Source organism: Sminthopsis crassicaudata, chromosome X, assembly GCF_048593235.1.
Source record: "Sminthopsis crassicaudata isolate SCR6 chromosome X, ASM4859323v1, whole genome shotgun sequence".
NCBI lineage: Eukaryota > Metazoa > Chordata > Mammalia > Dasyuromorphia > Dasyuridae > Sminthopsis > Sminthopsis crassicaudata.
The window spans coordinates 3,344,040-3,359,921 of record NC_133623.1 but is presented as its reverse complement, the minus strand read 5'-3'; the positions used below and the strand labels follow the sequence as shown (position 1 = coordinate 3,359,921).

The 15,882-nt window shown below is 44.3% G+C and overlaps 1 protein-coding gene across 2 annotated transcripts in view; it reads left to right on the top strand.

Moving 5' to 3' along the window:
- Window positions 1-15,882, top strand: part of TEX11 (testis expressed 11) — a 133,549-nt gene that overhangs the window by 72,696 nt on the left and 44,971 nt on the right. For both annotated transcript variants that reach the window (XM_074277463.1, XM_074277462.1), the window contains exons 13-14: window positions 12,911-12,992; window positions 13,511-13,598. In XM_074277463.1, coding sequence (XP_074133564.1) covers window positions 12,911-12,992; window positions 13,511-13,598 — 170 coding nt within the window. The remainder of the gene's footprint in view (window positions 1-12,910; window positions 12,993-13,510; window positions 13,599-15,882) is intronic.

Genomic DNA, 15,882 nt, shown 5'->3' with positions numbered 1-15,882 from the left:
AGTCCTTGTGTTCAGAAAGGTAATTGCCTCTGGTTTTAATCTTTTGAGAATTGTTCCTTGTCAGTTGATAGCTCCAGACCATCCTCCTCTGGCCAATAGATCATTTTCATTAGTCTATTCTGTGTCCCTTTTGTGACAATGTTGTCATCAGGGTCCAGTAAATATTTCCAGACAGTTCTTGGCTCCAACCAGTTTCTCCACTAGCCACTGTACGATGATGACCAGTGCTCTCAAGATTCCTTGGGACATAGGCTCAGAATGGTAAAATCCAGCTGTATAAATGAAAAGTCTTTGTCTTCCTCAGATGTAGAAATCTGCTACTATTCACTCCACAAGTCCAAGCACCGTGTGCCTGGCAGACGATCCAAGGCCTCTTACTTTTATGGTATAACGTTCTGGTCCACTTGAGTTTTCTTGTTCAAAACCCAGTAGCCAATAGATATCTGGATAATAGAGTAGCTAGATTCTTTGATGATACCATTAACCAGCATTTCTTTGAGAGAGGTTCTGAGGTCTTATCCGTATAGCGTAATGAACCTCGATCTTTCTCGGATTAGGAAGTGGTGAGTTGGCTTCAGTGGGATGTACATCCTGTAGCTCAAGAAAATTACATTACGTTCAGATGCTAAAATTTCTTCAGTTGTTCCTTGTTTGTCTAAGAGTCAAATGTTTGGTCCTTTCCCAAATGCGACTGATTAAAATGCAATTGGGAAATATTTAACACAATAAATAAAAATAAAATAAAACTGATACATTCCATTTAAAAACTTGGTCAATTTGTGGTCGAGGATCCTTGATATACAGGTTAGTGGCCCCAGCTCTTACTCGAGTTGGACCGCACTGATCCACTTTGATTCTGGTCCTTTGTTTTCTTTTTCCCTGTCTCTTTAGGATCGGGAAGTTTATTTTGCTTGTGACTATTCTCTCGTTGATATCCTCCTCCTCCTTAAACTTCTTCCTCACCCCTTCCTCATCTGTTTTCCTCTATGTTTGGTGTATTTCTACTCCAAACTCTGTGTGTGTTCAGCCCACAGTTGTGTGTTTTCAGAGATGAGTGAGGTTCATCTGCTGTCTGCTCTCCCACCCTTCTCGTGTACCCTATTCCTTCAATTTTAGGGGGTCCCCTGTACCTCAGCTCCCTTTAATCATTTAATTGTGTGGGGCCCATGCTGTGGGCGAAGGAGTCCTCCTCTAATGGAAGTCACCAGAAAGAGGGACTGCACTTCCATCCTGCAGATTTAAAGGCACAACCAGTTCTGGGCAGGCAACCAGTGGAAAAAGCTGTTCCCAGCCATGTGGTGGCAAATGCCAACTGTCTTCTCCCAGAAGGAGGGCCTGGCAGCTCTCCTGTAGGGCCTTCATCTTAGGTGATCTGCACATGTGCAAAAGCCCTTTTAGACCTGTCACCGGAACAGCTTCTTTTCTGAAGGCTGGCAGTGCTTTCTCTTTGACTGAGACCTTCGGATGTTCCTAGGACTTTTCCTTTGGGATTTCTTTGAGGAAATGTTTGTAGATTGCTCGGTTTTACTTTGCCACCTGCCTCTAAGAACTCTGGGTGTTTTGTTTATGATTTTTTAAAAATTTGGTAGCCAGATTTTGCTTTTTTTTTTTTTTTTCCCCTTTAAATCATGGTTTTTAGGAAGTTTCATTTGCTGCTGCTAGCACTGGGGAAAGAAGCTCATTAAGAGGAGCTTTTTCTTCCCTCTTTTTCTTCATGTTTCCATTGATTAGGGTGTCCTTGGTGTCCACAAAAGAACACTGACATAGGGAGTCAGGAGATGTTCTTTTTTATGATTGGGAAAAATATTTTATTTTTATAGTTTTTTTATTTACAAGATACATGCATGGATAATTTTTCAGCATTGACAATTGCAGAACTTTTTGTTCCAACTTTTCCCGTCCTTCTCCCACCCCTTCCCCCAGACGGCAGTTACATGTTAAATATGTTAAAGTATAAGTTAAATACAATACATGTATACATGTCCATACGGTTATTTTGCTGTACAAAAAGAATCGGACTTTGAAATAGTGTACAATTAGCCTGTGAAGGAAATGAAAAATGCAGGCGGACAAAAACAGAGGGAATGGGAATTCTATGTAGTGGTTCACATTCATCTCCCAGAGTTCTTTCTCTGGGTGTAGCTGGTTCAGTTCCTTACTGCTCCATTGGAACTGATTTGGTTCATCTCATTGTTGGAGAGGGCCACTTCCATCAGAATTGATCCTCATATAGTATTGTTGTTGAAGTATATAATCAGGAGATGTTCTCATTCTCTCTGGCTTTGAGCAAATCGCTTCCTTTGGAGAGCCTTTGTTTCCTTGTCTGCAGAATAAGGATGTTGGAATATCTTACTTCTAAAGTCTCTTCCAGGTTTAAAAATGTAGAACTCAACAGTATCAGTTAATAAACATTTATTAAGTACATACTATACACACACACACATTATATATATATATATATCAAGCCCTGTGCTAAGCAGTACAAAAGCTGGAACAGAATCTTTTGGGTTTAGAGAGGAGCAAGATCCCAATGTTAACTCTGACTTTAGGCCTAGTGCTCTATCCCCTATATCACCATGCGGATCTTTTTGTCAAAGAAGAAGTTTTCTTGCCACCATTTCCCTGGCTTTCTCGTGAATAATGGCAAATTATGCTAGAATAGACTAAGAAGGTTCTAGGGTAAGAAGGGCAGAAGCCTGGGACCAGAGATAGGTATGGGAACAAGATTTCTGGGGAGTTCCCTCCTTTTTTCTGGCAAAGAATTGGGTGCGGGGGATGATGATGGTAGTATCTCTGTGTGTCAAAGTTAATATGACAGACTTTTCTTTCTTCTCCTCTTCTCTCCTCTCCCCCATCCCCCGTGCAGCAGCGGGCAGTAGTTGGGGACATATTGGGAGCAAAAGCAAATGGGGCTTATTTCTTCCTCCTTTCCATCCCAAGACCCAGGAGAGGGCCCGGCGTATCCCAAGTTGTCCATAAATGCTTGTTTGCTGACTGACTCACCACTCACTATTCATTATTAGAACACGTAAGAAGCGAGAAGTAAAGGGTGAACCCAAGGAAGAGACTCATGAGTAGTGTTTTCTCCTTCCTTCCCTGTGGAGTGTGAGGCTGGAGCAGGGGGAGAATCTGAGGTGGAGGCTGGAGACTTGAGTAGACTTCTCCTCTGTCCTATCCCTTTGGGCCACAGAACATTCTGTGGAAGGGAAGAAGGGTAGGGGAAGGTGGAATTTCTTTAAACCCTTCCCTTGGGTTTCCTCCTTGTGGCCTCTGGATAAAGGTGGATGAGGAGGGAGAGAGTCTCTGAAGGCCAGCACAGCCTCCTGGACACAGGGCTGGGAGATGAGATGGTGCAGATCCCCCCCTTCCCTTTCTCTCAGTGGCCCAGCTCTTCTTGCTGCTATAGGGTCTAGGAGGAGTTATTAGCCAGAAGTGCAAGAGGCTCTCCCCCCAAACTTCCTTCCACTCCATTGTTGAGGTTCAGGAGACCCCAAAAGGTTGGCGTCACAGACTGGTGTCAAGAGGTGTCTCAGAAGAATTTGCAGGCTTGAACCCATTTCCAAATCAAGGGACAAAACTGATTGTAATTGGACGCCGGTTAAAGTGGGCTAAGTTCCAAAAGAATTTAGCAAAGAGCCAGGAGAAAGAAGATTGTAGAAATTAGAGCTTCCTACTACTTACTTGTGAATTTGATGGCTTCGAGGTGGGTTTGAGGGGTGGTCTGTTCACCAGTGTCTCAAGAACTTGGTTCTCACTGACCAGCAGATTATGTGTCTGACTGTCAGCACCGTTTGTGGGCCTAGCCTAAGGCCAGACTTTAGAATAGCTCACGGACAGATAGATTGTTAGAACTCTAGGGGACCTTCGGATGACTGCTATATTTCCCCTCTATCACTTCTCCTTTCCTTGATCAGTGGGAAGAATCATGGGGGGAGCCTCTCTGTCACTGTGTGAATTGGACAAAGCAGGTTTTTTTCCCCCTAGGCCTGTCTCCTTATCCAGAAAATGGGAGAGCTGGGCTACATGTAGGAGCTCTTAACCCTGGGTCTCTGATTTTGTTTTACAAAATATTTTGACAACTGCATTTCAGTAGAATTGGTTTCCTTTGTAAGAGCATGGATTTTCTTTGATGCCTTTAAACAGATTACTGTAAGAAAGGGAATATCTTCCCGGGGCTGCCAGGGGCCCCGGACACAGCAAAAGGGGGAGAAACGCAAGGCTCGCTTTCTGGCCTCTTGCTTCTGCTCCCTGCTGGCTACAGAGAGGGTGGGGGAGGAGCTGCTTTCTCTCACCCCTCCTTTCTCCTTCCCTCCCTCCCTCCCTTTGCAGCTGTTGGCTAAAGCTAGAAAATGCTAGAATTGGAAGAGAAGGGGTGCCCCCCAAAGCCCGAGTGTAGGAGAGGTGTGGCTGGAGGCTTTTTCTTCTCATTGCTGCCAGTGGGGAGGGGAGATGAGATGGGGGGGGGGTTCTGGTCTCTGTCTGCACCCTTTTCCCTTAATCCTCCCTTTCCCAGTTCTGCAGGCAGTTAAGGCGGGGTAGGAAGAGGAGGAGGAAGAAGGGGGGGAAGTCCCTTAGCCAGAGTGAGAGGATCTGGGTGGGCTTTTCTGCATTCTCCACCTCCTTCCTTCCTCTCTCCCTCCTCCCTTCCCTCCCTTCCTTCCTTTCTCCTGTCGTAACTAATCAGAGAAGCTGCTAGAAGGAGGCAAAAAGATGGGAGGGGGCGGAACATGGCGGCTGCAGAGGTGTGGCTTCCTTGCCAGGCGGCCCCAGCCTGTCTCTTGTGGCTGGCTGACAGGGCTCTGCAGGGGAGGAGTCTGGATCAGGACAGGAGCTTATGGGCGAACAATAAAGTAGGAAGCAATGGGCAGCACCTCATGGGGAGGCTGCGCCATGTTTCCAGCCCTTGTGGCTGTGTGACCTTGGGCACATTACTTCCTCTCTCTGGACCTCAGTTTCCACATCTGTAAAGGGGAGACGCTAAGCTAGCCCATGACTAGGGTTCCTTCAAGCTTTTCAATGAGGCGCGGACTAGAAAGACCCCCGTTTTCCCCTTTCTCCTTGCTGCTGCCACCTAGTGGCGAGGAGCCTGGGAGTAGACGCTGGCAAGGAGCCGGGTTTTTCTCTTTCCCTTCAGGCCTTTGTCTTTCCTGGGCAGCCTGAGGTGGGAGCCAGGCTTTAGTCTCGGCCCTTAGGCCAGTCTTCCTCCCCCTTTCCGAAGCCATTTCTATCGTGTCAAGTGAGGGGCCGAGTCCTAGCTGGTCTCTCCCAGAAGTCCACCTCCCTTACTGCCCCGGAGGAACCTCAGGCTTCCCACCCTCCCTGTGGAGGAGGGAGGAGTCTGGGAGGCCATCCTAGCTTGGCTGGCTGCCTGCCTTCCTTCCGGGCCCATGTTAGAACCTTCTAGTCTGGGCTAAGAAGGGAGGGGATGGAGGAGGGGGCAGAGGGGAAGGGGAGGGGGTGGAGGCGAGGCTTCTGGCTCCCAGCACCTCTTCTGCTTCCAGGGAGAAAGGGCGCTGGCTGCCCCCGGCCAGATGGCCTTTTCCCTCTCTTCTCCACCCTCCTTTTCAGTGCTTTCCTCCCCCCCCCCCCTTCTGCCACTAATTCCTGGTTTAACTTGCAAGAACAGGGTAATAATGAGAGCTTAGCCGAGAGTGACAAGCTCATTCTCCTGCCTTCCGCCTCTTGTTGCTCCTTGGAGACTTGGGGGGAGAGAGGGAGGCTGAGGCAGGGCTCAGAAGGTGGGAGTGTGAGGCAGGATCCCCTGTGGTTTGGCTGCCCTGGGCTAGCCCCTGGGAGAAGGGGACCGAGAGCGCCTGAATGGCCCCAGCCCTTTGCTCCCCACCACCGGAGGACGGAGCAGCAGGGCGGGGATTTTCCTCTCCTGTTCTTCCTCTCCCTCCCTTTCTTCTCTGCAGTTGCCGGCAGGGGCATGTGAGGAGCCCCCCCCCCCCCCCCCCCCAGCAAAACTGCTTGTTTCTTTTTTGTTCCTTGTTGCTCACGAAGGAGAGTGGTGAGAAATGGGGAAGGCAGAATCTGAGGTCATGAGAATGAGCCCTGCCATTCCCTGCACCTTCTCCTGCCCTTGGCATTGCCAGTCTCGCCGTGGCAGACCTTCCCCCTTGCTGCTACCTGGCACTTGGCCGTCCAAAAATGATGGGCACCTCAAGGAGCAGCAGTGGGAGTGGGAGGGGCTGTTAGCTAGGTATTTTTTATGTGGGGACTACCCGCTGAGGGAGTTTTTGTGCATGTGCTCACAGGAGTTTTCTTTGGTTAGTAAATGTTTATTAAGCACCTGCTAGGTGCTCTGCTGAGCACTGGCTTGGGCTCCAAATTTCTTTGTCTGGATCAGGAGCTGTGGTATTCCTAGGTGCTCCTGTAGTGTGGCAGAAAGCAGCCACGGGGGTGTATGGAAAAAGCCCGGATACACCCCCGGGCCTCCTGATACTCACGTTAGTCTGTCACATTTCCGTTTCCTGTGGGTTTTCCAGTTGCCACATTGCTTTCTCTCATTTGATCCTCATGGTAAGAAAGACCATAGGAAATCGTGGATTGGAGATCTGGAGACCCCAAGTGGCCATCCTGCCTCAGACTCTTACTAGTCCTGTAACTTTGGGCAGGTTAGCTAGCAAACCTCTCCAGACCTCAGTTTCCTCATCAGTAAAATAAGATGTTTAGAATTCATGACCTCTAATGCTCATTATCCTTATTCTACAAAGGGAGGAACCCCTTGCCCGGGGTCCCCAAGATGGCAGAAGTGAATGAAAAAGCTTCTTAGGTGCCAAATAGTAGACTAAGGCCAGGGGCTATGAATGCAAATATGCCTAGGAAGCCAGGAGATAGGAGATGAGGAGAGAGGGCATCCCAGGTATGGGGGACAGTGAAAAGACCCTGAATCTGGAGATGTTCAGGGAAGGTTGAAGGCACATAAGAGCCGCCTTGACTCCCAGGCTAAGGATTTTGGACTGGAACAAGATTTCCTAATATGGCATTAAGTCAACAGACATTTATAAGTGCTTACTTCGTTCTAGGCCCCTCTACTAAATCCTGGAAATAGAAATATAAGCAGAGAGAATGATATTCCCTGCCCTCAAAGAATCTGTCATGGTGGAAGAATCTGAAGGGGACTTTGGGGCCCATGGAGCTAGCCATGCCAGCTTCAGCAGCAAAATGGTGGGGCAGTGGCAGTGGGGGGGGGGACACTAAGAGTAAATGCAGCTGATCTGGACACTTGTCCTTCAAATAAAGATCAGGAGAATGCTTCAAGTGATCTCTAGGGTCTGGAGATTGCTGGGAAAATTGAATAGATAGAGTTGGGGCCCTATGAATTTATGAATTTATTTCTATTGTTTCAATAGAGTTGGTTTCTTTGGCAATCTATGTATTTCATACATTTCAGAACATGATTCTGAGGGGTCTCTAGACTTCACCAGACTGATTGATGCCCAAGAGCTCCAGGACACACAGGCTGAAGAGCCTCCATTGACTAGAAGCTGCTAGAAAAGCTTTTGGACTTGATGGTCATAGAACATTAATTTTAACTGCAATTTATGAACCAGATCATATCGTAGGAAACAAGCAATTCTGTACTAGGTCAGATTGAATCTGACCTTGTACTGTGCTTTAATAGTAGCCCTAAGGAACATTTTTCAGGGAAACATGGTCGTATACTCTAACACTGATTTTGGAATTTAGGAATAGGCTGAATGTCTTCAATTCCTTGTAGATTTATGCCCAGACTCCGTTGGGAGAATAGCTTTCCTTCTGTGTCGCATATGCCCACTGCCCCCTGCTGGGCATCCTCCTCTAGATATAAGAATTCAGAAATAATTTTAGCAGGGATAGTTCAGCTGTGTGACTCTAAATTGAACGTGACCCAGAGTTTTCCTCGTCCCTTATTCCAGGTCTGGTTCACGTTTTGTAGGGGGTCTGGAGCAAGAGATTATAAAGGGTTTTGAATACCAAACGGACCATTTCATATTTGCTCCTGGAGGTGACAGGGAACCACTGGAGTCTGAGTAGGCAGTGACTTGGTTAGGCCTGTGCTTTGGGAAGATCACTTTGGTGACCGGAGGATGGGCTGGAGTAAGGAGAGCCTTGAGGTAGCAGAGCCCCCAGCAGTGACTCCTCTACTGGGCCAGGAACGAGGAGATGATGCTCTTCCCCAGTGTAGGGACAGAGGCAGAGGAGAGAAGGGGGCATATTCAAGAGTTGCTATGAAGGTGAAATGGGCCTTGGCAAAGGATAGAGCAATGGGGGTGGTGGGAAAAGAGAGTGAGGTTGGAAGTTTGAGGTCCTGCGAGAATGGGGTACCCTTGACAGTCCTAGAGAAGGTGGGAGGGGAGAATGCTCTGAGGAAAGAATCTGAGTGGTACATTGATAAATAAAGGAAGAGAATCCAGAGCCAGACTCCCTGGGTACTGCCACTTCACCATTTCTACCTCTTCTCACTACACTTTTTTCTCACAATTGAGTATAGGCTGGTTTGATCCAAGATATATATATACGTCCCCTTTTCTGTCACATGGTTGAAGTACTGGGTGGCTCTGCCCCTGGCTTCAGCTCTTGGTAATGGTGTTTTTCCAGAGCACCAAAGGTGCTACCTGGTTCACCTTCTGCCTATGGTGCTCCATTCTCCTAACCACCATATTCCTTCTGATATCCAATCAGCACACGTTTACCAAGTGCCAACTGTTTGCCAGGTACTGGGTATATAAATTCAAAGATGGAAGGCTGTCCCCGTCCTCAAGGAAGATTTTATTATAAGGTATTATATTATACTTTTCTTTTTTCCTGAGAGACATAGAGATAGACACACAGAGACAGAGAGACAGACACACACACACAGAGGCAGACACACAAGAAAGACACACATACAGAGGGACAGGCAGAGAGGACACCCGGGCAGACAGACACACTGACACATAGGCAGACACACCGACACACACACACACACACACACACACACATACATACACAGGGAGGGAAAGAGACATAGACATTCAGAGACACAGGACACATTGTGTGTGTGTGTGGTGTGTGTGTGTGTGTGTGTGTGCGTGCGCGCGTGCATGCACACACATATACCTGTTTCCATGTGTTTAATGGTGTCCATTGCCTTCCATGGAACCAGTTCACTACTTAAATTACCTATCAATGTCTATTAAATCCCGATTCTGAATACTTTTGTAATCTTGGATCTGAGCTGCAGTTTCTCTCTCTAAAATGAGGGGCTACCTTCCCAGCATTAAATCTTGAGACCCTCTAATTTCTTGGCGGTGGCAAGGAGAGCCTTGCTTTAAATTTTGCTTTCTTGCAGGGACAATGGACTTTTAAGAGTTTCAGCCCTTTGCATTTTTTCCATTAATTCCTTTGAAATTTTTGACCTTTTGTTCTTCCAGATGAACTTTGTTATTATTTTTTCTAGCTCTGCAAAGTAATTTCTTGGCAGTTTGATTGGTATGGCACTTCTGCACAAAGATGTGTTCCGAGGTAGATACCACAGATATTTAAAGGTTCATTTTTACAAATGAGGAAAACTAAGGCTCAGATTTAAGTAGCTTATCTGGTAGGTGTTTTTAGAAATAGGACTTTTTTTTTTTTAACTCTAAAAGTCTAGTGCTCTTTCCATCACGTCATATATGTGAATGTCCCTATTCCTTTGTTTCAAACCCATCTCTAAAGATTCATTCTTTCATTGAATAGACCTTGATTTAGACATTTGGACAGATTTAGACATTTGACAAAACTAGATCGGAGCCCACCTTGGAACCCAAGTTCTCAGGACTCTCAATCCAGCATGCTGAGTTGGACTCTAAAAAATAGGCGTAACTTAGGGAAGAGAGGAGGGAAAAGGCTATTTTCAGGTTGAGAAACAGCATGAAACAGAGGCATGCAGGTGGGAGTGCCCAAGGAATTGGGGGCCAACCCACATTGAGATGGTAGTGGGAAATAAGGCTAAAAAGGCAGGGCAGAATTAGACCAAGAGAACCTTGAATGCTAGGTGAAGGATTTTGGACTTACTTCTGAAGGCAATGGAGTGACATTGAAGGCTTTTTTTCCTTTCATGAAAGTGATATCTTAAGATGATGAATCAAATTAACTGTATTGGAGAGAGGGAGAAACAAACTGAGGCAATGGGAGACAGTTACAATGCCAAGGTGGAGGGTGATGGATTGAGTGAGGACAGGAGGCGCAGACGGTAAATAATCACCAATAAGACAATCAAATAAGCATGTAAGAGACTACGTTACTAACAACCAAGGAACTCAGATGATTTGTTTTGTGACCCCTTTGGAAAATCCATATTCCAAATAGAAACTTCTCTGAAATTCTGCCACTTTGGGGCTTGTTTTGGAAGGAATCAATTTGAGAGGAATTATAATGGAAAATTCTCTCTCTGGGACTTAGTGACTAGATATGAGAGGAGTGAAGATGATTTTGCATTACTCGATTCTTGGAATTCTACATTCAGTTGGGTATACCTTTCCCTTTTTCCTTTTCTTTTTTTCCATTTTTTGCTTGAAATCTACTTCCCCTTTCCTTGTTTCCTCAGCTTAAACTAAAACTTCCATCAATCATTTTGCTTTCTTTTTTTTTTGCATTTACTTCTTTTTTATTAATTTTATAATTATAACATTTTTTGACAGTACATATGCATAGGTAATATTTTTTTTTTTACATTATCCCTTGTACTCCCTTCTGTTCCAAATTTTCCTCCTTCCCTCCACCCCCTCCCCTAGATGGCGAGCATTCCCATACATACTAAATATCTCATAGTATATCCTAGGTACAATATATATGTGCAGAACCGAATTTTGTTGTTGTTGTTGTTGCAAAGGAAGGATTGTATTTGGAAGGTAAAAATAATCTGGGAAGAAAAACAAACAAACAAAAAATGCTCACAGTTTACACTGATTTCCCAGTGTTCCTTTTCTGGGTGTAGCTGATTCTGTCCATCATTGATCAATTGGAATTGGATTATGTCTTCTCTATGTTGAAGATATCCACTTCCATCAGAATCCATCTTCATACAGTATTATTGTTGAAGTGCATAATGATCTCCTGGTTAATCATTTTGCTTTCTTACCCTTTTCCTTGGAATGTTTTTTGTTGCTACCTCCTGTACAATATTGTGAACCTCTCTAATTCTTCAAGTACTCTGTATACCAGATCTAATCCCTTAAATCTATTCATCACTCCCACTTCGTATTCATAAGGGATGTTACTTAGGTCGTACCTATCCAATCCGATGGTTTTCCCTATTTTCTTCATTATAAATCTGAATTTTATAATAAAAAGCCACAGTCATTGCAGTGATACTGAATAGTTTGCTTTAGATTCAAATGGATATTATTCTGTCATTTTTGACAGTTCTTTTATTGACTATGAGAGCTACTCCATTTCTTCTAAGGCATGGGTGAGGAATGTTGCTCACAGTAAGGTCCACATAATCATTTACTAAGGCAACCAAAGGCGATGATGAGCTGAAAGCTAGGTAAAACAACCTCCCACAGCTTGAGTTCTCTAAGTTGATCATTTTGTATGACCCACAAATGATAATTAAAAATATCCAAATGACCCTTGGCAGAAAAAAAAAGGTTCCCTACCCCTATTAGAAAGGATTCTTATCCACAGTAGGAGAAATAATGATTACCTGAATTAAATTCACCTATTTCCATCCATTTGAGTTCACTGATACCTAAGATGTTGATGTAAGATGTTCCTGTTTGATCACATCTAGCTTACCTTGGTTCATAGATCTTTCATTCAAGTTCTTATGCGAGAGTGAATGTTACAGCCTTAGACTTTCATTCATCAGCTGCATCTGCCACTGAGTTTCCTTTAGGCTTTGGCCCAGTTGCTTCATCATATCTGGAGCTACTTGTGGTTGCCCTGCTCTTCTCTAGTAATATATTGGATCTGAGAACCTCCTCTTCCCATGACACACCTTTTACCACTTTAGAACTTTCCTTGGGGTTTTCGTGGCAAAAATTCAAGAGTGGTTTGCCATTTTTTTCTCTAGTGGATTACCTTTTGTCAGAATTTTCCACTGTAATCTAGCCATATTGGGTAACCATGCTTATAGCTCTGCAGTTTAACCATTGATTTTTGCCATATTAACCGTTAACAGAAATATTTCCACTGTATCTGTTCTCTTTGTTGGGTTACTTAAAGTTGGAATAAATATACTATCAGAGAATATCTTTGGAAACACCATGGATTTTGTTATATGGACTTTAAAGCTTTTGGTTAGGAATCATCTTCGTTAATCACTAAATATTTATTATCTACCATGTGCCAGCACTGAGCTAAGCTCTGAGAATACATCACAAAAAGGCAAAAGCCAGGTCCTGCCCTCCAGGAACTCACAATCTAACCGGGGAAAAAAACAAACAAATAGGTACAAACAAGCTCAATGCAGGATAAATAGGAAAAATTAGCAGAGGGAAGGCACTAGAACTAAGTGGGGCTGGAGAAGGCTTCCTGTTGAAGTAGGACTTAAAAGCTAATGTCACTGTATGGCATAGAATGTGCCGAGGAATAACATGTAAGAAGACTAAGAAAGTAGAAAAGAAACAAAAAGGTATATGATCCTGGAGGTGATAGGAAGTTGCTGGAGTTTGAGTTGGGGGAATGACGAGGTCAGACCTGAGCTTTAAAAAAAAATCACTTTGGAGAATAGAGAATAGACTGGAGATTGGAGTCAGGCAGAACCCCCACTCCCCACCCCTCTGTGGTTATTGCAATAGTCCAGTTGTTAGGTGATGAAGGTGTGTATCAGGGTGGGGGGCAGGGTCAGAGGAGAAAAGGGGGTATCCTGCAATGACTCTGAAGAAAGTAGCAACCAACCAAAATAGCCTTTTGTGTTCCAAAGGAGTAATGCTAGTTGTCATTTCTTTGTTTAAAATAGGCATGCTTACATCCTGTTGGAATATACTTAAAGATAAAAATCCTTTTGCGACGTGGAGCATCTGACGAAGAAATCCAGACTGGTAAGCCAATGAAAACCCTTATTGAGCATAAGACAGCACTTTATTTTCTAATTTAGCAATCATAGAAACTGGGTACCGGGGACTAGGGGGAGAGTGGGAAGTGAGGTAGGGAGAAGAGATTGGTCTTAGGGGGAAAAGAACAGTTATCAACTAGAAGGAAAGAAAGAGAAAGTTGGAGAAGAGAGAGTAGCAAGCAATTAAAAATTTAAAAATTAAAAGTCTGGTCAGTTGATGAAGTGAACTGATCTGATCTGATCATAAGCCTCCATCCACGTATAATGTATAATAGGGAGATAGTGAGGGCGACACTAGCTCTTACTTCAGTTTCCCATAGGTAAATAAACTCTGAGAGTAGTTGAGGGGAATCAGTAGCTCTATCTTAGCTGATCAATTGGGACTAGCACTTTGCTGCCAGAAGAATCTTTGATTTATCACTTTTTAAAAATAAAACAAGATGTTTGCAAATTGCTTTTTCCTCAGTAGCAAAACTGACCCAATTCCTTCTGCTTTCTCTTTAGCTGCCATGAGTCTCTTGGATTTTGAAGATCCCGAAAACTTTTTAGATTTCTTTTTGAGTACTACTAAATTGCTTCTGGAAAATGACAGGTATGGACACGTTGGCATTTCTTTCCCTAACTGCTTTCACATGATGAGGTAGCTAGCTATTCCAGAGAATGCCACATTGTTTGACCTTGACGATATAGTTTGTGAAGGCTGCTGGGCAGAAGAGAGTCCATTTGCTTATAAGGCCTCCCCCTCTGCTCATTGGCTAATGGAACCTGCCTAATTATAAGGGAAAGCTTGATACTCAGCTTGAAATGATTCAGTGAACAGCAAAGATCTGAGTGACAGGAGAGTTCATAAAAGGGCAAATCTGCAATGCTGAGCCTCTCTGTCCTTGGTCCCATTCTGGGAGCAGTGCCTGCCACCAGTTCCCATGGTCAGCCTGGGGAACCAGAGTGTGGGTGATGGGCAACAGAAGCATGTGTAGGGATGTCATGGCTTCTTCCTGTCTACTTGCTGCCTTTTGGGGGGCTGCTGAGCTGGGCATGGGACGTAAGACAAAAGGCTTCAAAAGAAAAATTTAGGTTCATGTAAATTTGTGCTATCTACAAGGTGGCAGAAAGATTCTGTGTTTATAAGGAGTCACATCTTCTCCGTCCATGTTCATTGGCAGCATCAAAAGGCTTTATTTTCGGGGATGACCAGTCTCCCCCCAGTCCCTACCCCTTTAAAAATGTTGAAAGGAAAACTTTTATATTCGAATCTTAATAAGAATTCAAAATAGACAGGAAAAATAGCACTAGCTGACATAAAATTGAGACAGTGAGTTTGAACACATTATAGTAAAATGTGGACTTGCGGAAGAGAAGGGAAGAAAATGTGGACTTGGGGAAGAGAAGGGAAGGAGGATTTATTAAGCAGCTGCTCTGTGCCAGCCACTGTACTAAGTGCTTTACAGATATTATCTCCTTTGATCTTTATAACAACCTCGGGAGGTGATGATGTTGCTCAGTCATGTCAGACTCTTCATAACCCCATTTGGGGTTTTCTTGTTTTAATAGTATTTTCTTTTCCCATATAAAAGATACTTTTCAACATTCACCTTTGAAAAACCTTGTGTTTCAAATTTTTCTCCCTCTCTTTCCTTTTTCCTCCTTCCCCAAGACAGTAAAAAATTCAACACAGGTTAAACGTTTACATTTCTCCTAACCATATTTCCATGTTAGGTCAAAAGGGCAAAAAAAAAACAAAAAAAAAAAAAAAAAAAAAAAAACCCTAGAGAACAAAAAACAAAACAAAAAAAACAAGCAAACAACAAAAAGGTGAAAATACCGCGCTTTTAATCCACATTCAGTCTTCATAGCTCTCTCTGGATGTGGATGGCACTTTCTATGCCAAGTCTATTGGAATTGGCCCAAATCACCTCATTGTTGAAAAGGGCCATGTCCATCAGAATTGATCATTGTATAATTGTATAAAATCTTTCCTTTGTACAAGCTCTGGCTCAAAGCTATCCTGAGTGTAGGGCAGAGAGTAGACTTTCCAAGAGGCCCACCTGCTTTACATTGTCCCCAGGGAAAATAAAGTACAGGCCAAGGACAGTGCCTTCCTAAGACTCATGGGTTACAGCCTGATGGTTTCCTAGCCTGCAATCTCTGTGGTGACCACTAGATGGTGCTCTCAGCCCTGTCCTTGTCTCAGACCCTCCTGAGTGGAGCTCTGAAACAAGCCCTTTTTGCACATATGTGCTCCTCTTCTGTAGTCTCACCCTGAATGCCAAGACTAGCTCCTAATACCACCCCCAGCTTCATGTGGCCCCAAAGGATTACTTATGCAAAATAACCCAAAATTCAGTGAAGAGCGTCCATTTATAAAACTCTTCAGTATTCTTGCTGTCAGGGTCAGAAAGCTCAATCCACAGACCAGTCTGCTCAGGTCCACCTGGAAAGGAAAGACTCATCTCATGCCAGTCAGTCTTGGCTGGCCAGTTGGAATTTTTCTGGCTCTGGCTCTGTCATCATTGCTTGCTGCAGAATCCAAGGTCTAGAGCCATCTTAGTCATATTCTCACTCGGATTTCTCGAAGGTTTTTCTGGCCCAGCTTTGGGAATGGGGCCTCCAGGCCAGGCTGCAAGCTTATTATGCCTGTTATGGCTCAGCATAGAAAAACTTGTGTTTGTTTTGAGAAGTAGATCTGCAAATGTCCGGGCAGTCCAGCTTCTGGTCCGTTCATTTCCTGTGCTTGTCTGGGGCCAGAAAGAGCCAGAATTTCACAGGGACTAAATTGGTTCAAATGTGGACCCCCCAAATAAGTAAATAATGTGACCACAATTGTTCGTGTTGCTTAATTCAATTAAGAGAACAAATTAAGCTCATAGGGATGCCTA